The sequence below is a fragment of the Venturia canescens genome, chromosome 2 (assembly GCF_019457755.1).
Source record: "Venturia canescens isolate UGA chromosome 2, ASM1945775v1, whole genome shotgun sequence".
Classification (NCBI taxonomy): domain Eukaryota; kingdom Metazoa; phylum Arthropoda; class Insecta; order Hymenoptera; family Ichneumonidae; genus Venturia; species Venturia canescens.
Genome location: NC_057422.1, coordinates 26,886,117 through 26,893,303, shown reverse-complemented (window position 1 = coordinate 26,893,303; position 7,187 = coordinate 26,886,117). Strand labels below are relative to the sequence as shown.

The following is a 7,187-nucleotide window of genomic DNA, read 5'->3' as shown; positions in this document are numbered from 1 at the left end:
AAAATTTAAAAAAAAAATTTCTAAGTTTTTTCTACATTTTTCTCACAAGTAAGGTTGAAATATACAAAAAAAAAAATTTCGAAAGTTTTCGATGAAAATTGATTTTTTTCTTAAGGCTTCCAACATTGAGAGCTTCTGAAAAACCATAAATTATCTTTTTTTTCCTATTTTGTTAAATTCACGACAAGGATGGAATAAAAAATTTATCTTCAAGATTGCAACGGAACCTTGTAGGACATTCATTCCAGTTTTCAGAACTGCCCTTGAATTTCCTGTGCGACCATTCGTTGCTGAGATATCGTCGATCAAAGATAAAAGAGTTCTTCATTCAAAGTTCAACATCTCAGCAAAAAATGGTTCTACCCAAGTTTTAAAAAAAGCAAATTGAAGCTTAATAAACCAGCTATCCGGTCCATACCATGGCTTAGTTGAAGAAAAAAAATCTACGCTTATGGAATTGATAAAAAAGCATAAAAATTTGCTGTTTTTTCTCGCACTTTTTCTCAAAATTGCGCAGAATATGTAGCTCTGCATTTTTTTCGTCATAAGATCTTGAAATTAGAAACTTGAAGCTTCAAAATGCGTTTTTTTAGACCTCGATACGACCATTTTTCACTGAAATACAACATTTTTAAAAATTACTAAATCATGCAGAAAAATTGATATTTAAAACCAAGTTCATGCTTACAGGCACGTCTTCCTCTTACCGGACATAGCTACGGCTTTACGTAGATTTTTTTTTCATCATTTGGAATCGTTTTGGGGGGCGGCGCGATCAATTTTTTTTTTACCCATATTAAGGGCCACCCTAATGTAAATATATCCGGGATATTCCGGGACATTTTTAGAATGTTGGTACTTTCCAGGACAGTCCTGGAAAGCAACATGGTTGGCAAAGGTTGCACTCCTTGGCTGGGCTACTCTGGGGTTTTTTTCCTTTAAATCTCGCTTCGCGCCGGGGAGACCCACCCATTTACTTTTCAAAAAAAATTTTTTTTTTATTTAAATTTAAAAAAAATAAAATTCCTTTTAAGAATTTTTTTTCTTTGTTCAAATTTAAAAAAAAACTAAAAAAATAAAATTCGTGGAAAGTAAATGGGTGGGTCTCCGCTCCGGGGAGACGAGATTTAAAAGAAAAAAACCCCAGAGTAGCCCAGCCAAGGAGCGCAACCTTTGCCAACCATGTTGCTTTCCAGGACTGTGATTTCCAGGACTGTCTCGGAAAACACCAATTGTCCTCAAACCTACCACATTACAGAGGAAAAAGTCCTGGAATCTACCGCTGAATATAAGTAAGATATAATATAATTTAATAAAATTTAATATATTCAGTTCTTTCTTCGATGGAAAGCTGTCATATCCCCGTATATGAAAAGATTGTGGCGGGGCTAACTCAAGATTTTTTTTTCAGTATCTAAGGTCGCGGCTCTATCACGTCATACTTTTTCGAAACGCAATACATGTACATTCGCAACGTGGCAAGTTAATATGTTAGGGGCCGCAGCTTCAAACGCGTCTCCATATAAATTTTATTCACAAACGCTCCTAGAAACATACACTACGTAGAAGCCCGTAATGTTAAAATATCCCAAAATTAACCAATCCACAATAAAATATGGAGTTTGGGGGATCCCCTAACCAACCGAAGGTCGATATCCTGAAATTCGTCAACTTACTCGAAACTACCAATTAAATCTCATGACTGTTCCCAAAATAGCTAATTGAAACTGTGTCCTCAAAAACACCCATCTCGAAACCAATCTCTGCGATGAAGACATTGAAAATTACAAGCGACCCGAAAGCAAGCAGTTCATGCTATGTCCTGGTACTCAATTTTTTCGTAAATGAAACAGTTAATTGATATGCTTGGAAATATTAATGTGATGGAAATCATTAAATTGCGATACTGTCCTGGAACATAAGATGTCGCTACACCAACCAAATCGTCAAATTCGTTGTAGATACAAATATTCTCCCAACATTCGATCCACAATTGTCTTGGAAAACTAGATGTCCCCAAATTGATCAAAGTCCTGGACTAAGAGCATGGTTTGGAAAAAACCGCATCATAGCATGTCCTGGAAGAAGAGGTACCCCACAACAACCAAATTGCTGAATTCATTGTAGTTACTAATGTTATCCTAACATCCAAACCATAATTGTTTCGGAAAACTAGATGTCCCCAAACTAAACACTCGATCGAAGTCCTGGACTACGAGTATGGTTTGGAAAAAACCGACTCATAGCATGTCCTGGAAGAAGAGGTACCCCCAAATCAACCAAATCGCTGAATTCATTGTAGTTACTAATGTTATCCTAACATCCAAACCATAATTGTTTCGGAAAACTAGATGTCCCCAAACTAAACACTCGATCGAAGTCCTGGACTACGAGTATGGTTTGGAAAAAACCGACTCATAGCATGTCCTGGAAGAAGAGGTACCCCCAAATTAACCAAATCGCTGAATTCATTATAGTTACTAATGTTATCCTAACATCCGAACCATAATTGTCTCGGAAAACTAGATGTCCCCGAACTAAACACTCGATCGAAGTCCTGGACTACGAGCGTGGTTTGGAAAAAACCGACTTATAGCATGTCCTGGAAGAGAAGGTACCCTCAAATCAACCAATTTGGCAGTAGCCTGGAATTATCAGATGACCCCGAAACAACTAATTTACCCATTGTCCTGGAATTCATTGTGTCCCCAAACCGGCCAATATTGTGGAGTCTTGGAACACACTAAAGTCGTTGAAAGTACCAGTTATTCGAAGTCCTGGAAGTTTCCAAATTATACGAATTTTGATATATATGAGAAGCTATGATTTATATCATAATAATTTTTCGTCCAGCTATTTTTATTACAATTTCCTATGAGAAAGTGGTGTTTGAAAAGCGTGTTCCCAAAACTGCCCTCAGACATACATATATACATATACGTATATCTAATGATATATATCGCGCGATGTGACCAATTTTTTTTGTGCTGGAACGAGTTTCGCTTATCGCCCGCCGCATGCGCTCGCATCGGCTTAAACCCGCATGTACATTCTCATGTGTATAGAGGCGCTGGGCAAGCGTAAATACGAGCGATAAGTGAAAACGCGCCCGTATATCAACGTATGTTAAACCCAAAATATATGGTCCAACTGTCAATTTTGAAATGCGGACGCACGCGCAATAACGTCGAATAGTATGGCGACGAAATAAGTATCGTGTGTGCGTGCGGATATTCTAAAAATCGTGTCGTGTGTGGAATAAATAATCGCAAAAAAAGGGCCCGCGATTCGAAATACCATATCGCATCGCATCGACGTTTTGATAACGGAAAGATCGTCGCAAATATATATATGTGTGTGTGTGTTTTGTGTGCGTTATTACATATCCAGTCCAGCGACCGACCGGTCTGATGATGCAAAATGCTGCCAGTGCACACGCGTGTTCAGCGAATATAAATACACGTGAATTTCAACGTATATACCGAAAGAAACTGTTCAATCAGGTAAAAATTACGGAATATATATCGTGAGTAAGAAAATAAATCCAAGTCGTGATAAATAATGTCAAAATATTTTGTGATCGTTCAAGCATGTCGACAAGCGGTGCGCAACGACGAGAAGAAATGTCTAATGTTATATCCTGGGTGTGAACAAGTATAATTTGTAGCATGTGAATCCATGAGGAAATGACCGACGACGACTATATGAACGAAACGAACGAGAGCAATTGTCCTGAAGAAGAAAGACGAAAAATAAATAATTATATGGAAAGGACCAAGTCATAATTCATACAAAGTAAGTAAAAATTTGTTTTTTATAAAAATAATCGTTCAATCAATACCGATGGAACTGTCATACCCGAGGAATAATAAACATGGCATTTATTTAGCATCGTAGGAGGAATGCACAAAGGATCGTAGCACGATACATTGTGTGTATGGAGAAATATGGGCAGGAAATATTGCGAGTGAAAATTGTGAGCGAAGCGGAACAGTTATATCCTTGAAAACACTTGCAGCAATAATAATTATGGACCCCGATAAGCGGATCAAGTAATCGTCGTCGCAGCAGAGGTATGTTAATGGTAAATCAAGTAGTTGATAGAATACCATGCACGCGACTTCTGTTTATCAATAGAAGTGGGACATATCGTCGCAGTGAAACGCACAATCGTATTATAATTTTTAACGTAATACAAATGTCATTTGTATTATCATCAACTTCCTTATATTTAGTCGTCTCTTTTTATTCCAGCATCGCAGCAATAGTCGAAAGCTATATTTAATTTGTTAGTTTACACCGAGCTGAGTCTGATTCGTATTGAAATAATTCCCAACATCAAAAACATTTGCACACCTTGAAAATCGATAAAAAAAGTTGTACGTCGTGAAAAGAAAAATTAATAACAGAAGTATGAGACAACAGTACAAATCGTTGAAAACGTCGAAGAGAGAATGAAATCGTTACCGGAGACAATGAAAGTGAGTGTAGTAAATTGTGATACAGAACGACGCGGGTGATGAATGAAAGGCACGAATATTTTTAAGTAAGAAGAGTTAAAATGGATCGATTGAGTGAAAAAATTTTTTTTTCTTTTTTTAAGAGAAAAATACGTAACAGAATAATCGCATCGAATACGTATTGTAAGATGTAAAATCTATAATACAAGCGAGATACTTACGCGTCGTTGAGAGCATGGGGTTATATAAATTGATGGCGTGTTTCAACGTGAAACGTAATGGCGATGCGACATTAATTGATGCGATCGGGGTACAATGGCGACATGGTGAATCATACTCGTAATGAAGGCAGTGTATGAAGATAAAATTGAAATTTACGGTACACGTGAACGATTACGATTAAGCAACTTATTAGTAAATGAAAGGCACCAAAAATATTAATGTAAATGTGAATATGCGCAGACGGAGTACGAGGACATTATGCACAAACGTTGAACGAACCCGTGTCATGAACGGTTGGAAGAGCGTGGTGATGCAGCAGGGCAGGGGCAGGAATGAGAAATCCGAAAGGAGTGGGGAAAAGAGCCGCAGTTTCATTGGAAACATTGGAACGCCACTTCAAACTGAACCAATCTCCACAGCGATCGTGGAACGCGACGATATGAAAGCGTAGTAGCAGGAGTAACGCAGGAGAAGAGGGGTTGCAGACTCAACAACGGTTGAACTATTATAGTGTAATTTGATGGAAAATATGAGCGAGAATGTTGAGGCAAGCATGCGAGTAATACAATGCGAACCAAGTAGAATCGATTAGCAGCATTACGAACACGTATGCTTTTCTATGAAACGAATCTGTCGAGGATCCAAGTCTGTGGATGCAAATGAATCGATTTCAAATTCTGTTTCAGCTTATTCGACAACGGAAATGAAACGAGGATTGAGACTTACGCCGGTGAGGAGGACTGCGAACGAAGAGGACAACAAATGGAGATGCGAAGAGAAAGTGATAAAAATGAGAACAATGATGATCGAAATAACGACGACGATACGAGTTGAATCGTACGACCGAAACGAGCGGTCTGCTGTACGAAAACGTGGGCAAGTTGAAACGTGTATTTTGGTTCTTTAAAATTGGCAACAAAAGTGAAATCAAAGCATTCCAATGGGTATTAATCCTTTTCAATTTCTATTTCAGTTTATTCGGTCGAAACTTTGTCTGGATTGAGACATACGACGGATTGAGTATTCGGAAAAATCGGACGATTGGGAAAGTCTATGAATACATGGAGAGGAAACTGACAGAAACGAGAACAACGCGGAAAAACATAACGACGACGGCGCCGATGACGACGGCGGAATTTCAGTCGTATAAAAGTTTCATTATTTCGATAACAGGTTAGTGGCATGTACGATAACGTTTCCGAGTTGCAAAACAATTTTTTGTTATTGAATATTCGCGGTAACCAGTAATCGAAGCCTGTGAATGATGACTGATCGTTTTCAATTATTGTTTCAGCTTATTCGGTGGAAGAAAGGCTGGAATTCGGGTATACGACATCGAAGACAACTGATGGAATGAAAAAAAAAACTAACCAAGAGATGTAGAATATAAGAAAACAGGGCAAAACGTTGACATTTGTTTTATATAAAATTGCGTTAACAAATATGTCGAATTTTCGACGTTGAAAGTCTATTCCACAATTTTTTGAGTCATCGGAGGGAAAATTTAATCCACTTAAAGTAATGCATCGTGTGAAACAACGACGGGCTTCGATAAACACTTACGAGTTCAGGACGAAATTTAGTTTGACAATCGAATATAGCGAAAAAATTTAATATATTATAAAAAAGCAAAGCGATTACATTTTCTTGTATTACACAATTACGTTTGACAAAACTGAAACTTTCAACGTTGAAAAGTCGTTGTACGTAAAATCATGTTAACATGGGATAATGTATTTAGTGTTTAAAATGGCGTCCTCCTTTAATGAATCAAGTTGAAAAAGACGCTTCAAAGTTCGGCACAAAGGTTTTTCGTTATAGTCGATTAAGAAAAACATTACCAAAGTTATCGCCTTCCGCGCAACCCTCGAAAACTATGTTTTTCACGATCGGCTATAAGACAAACCGGGGTGCTTCAATTTATTACCGATTCATACAGATTTAATGCAAAAACAACTTGATTCATTAAAGAAAATGCGCTATTATAGATTTAAATTGATTATTATTTTTTTAATTGTAAAAATAAATGCTATGATGTGCTCCCCTCTCCCCGCCCGTCCACCCCTCCACCAACGTCTCCAAACCTTTCCTCATATACCAACCCAAACCAAGAATCCGATACCCGTAGCAGCTCCTGCACGACTGAGCATCGATGCCCTCTGTAGGGGGTATCGATACCCGTAGCAGCTCTGGTTCGATTAACCATCGATACCCACAGGAGCCGAAGTTCGAGAGAGCATGGATACCCACAGGAGCCGAAGTTCGAGAGAGCATCGATAACCACGGGAGCCGAAGTACGAGACAGCATCGATACTCACCTAGGCGGGTAACGATACCCAGGGACACCCGCAGGAGGCCGACCAATGGTAGGTAACGATACCCCTTTTTAAGAGTATTGACGGTAAGGTGACGATACCCCTTTTTAAGGGTTGAATTTCGCCCACGTTACGGTACCGCGATCAGTCAGGGAGATAAAATTAAAAAAAAAATCCAACAGAATTGGCA

At 38.4% G+C, this 7,187-nt stretch overlaps 1 protein-coding gene across 2 annotated transcripts; it reads left to right on the top strand.

The window, feature by feature from the left end:
* Positions 1 to 4,999: 4,999 nt before the first annotated feature.
* Positions 5,000 to 6,169, top strand: LOC122406218 (uncharacterized). Of its 2 annotated transcripts, XM_043411526.1 has the most exons (4): positions 5,000 to 5,229; positions 5,369 to 5,558; positions 5,656 to 5,855; positions 5,977 to 6,169. In XM_043411526.1, the coding sequence occupies exons 2-4, from the start codon at positions 5,386 to 5,388 to the stop codon at positions 6,063 to 6,065; spliced, it is 462 nt and encodes a 153-aa protein (XP_043267461.1). In that variant the 5' UTR covers positions 5,000 to 5,229; positions 5,369 to 5,385; the 3' UTR covers positions 6,066 to 6,169. The 2 variants fall into 2 exon arrangements, with proteins under 2 accessions (XP_043267461.1, XP_043267460.1); XM_043411525.1 differs by lacking the exon at positions 5,000 to 5,229 and having other exon boundaries at positions 5,269 to 5,558.
* Positions 6,170 to 7,187: the final 1,018 nt, after the last annotated feature.

Coding starts and splice junctions, on each gene's coding strand:
- LOC122406218 (XM_043411525.1), top strand. CDS start 5,302: ATGAAACGAATCTGTCGAGGATCCAAGTCTGTGGATGCAAATGAATCG. Junction 5,559..5,655: donor TCTGCTGTACGAAAACGTGG/GCAAGTTGAAAC, acceptor TTTCTATTTCAG/TTTATTCGGTCGAAACTTTG. Junction 5,856..5,976: donor TTTCATTATTTCGATAACAG/GTTAGTGGCATG, acceptor TTATTGTTTCAG/CTTATTCGGTGGAAGAAAGG.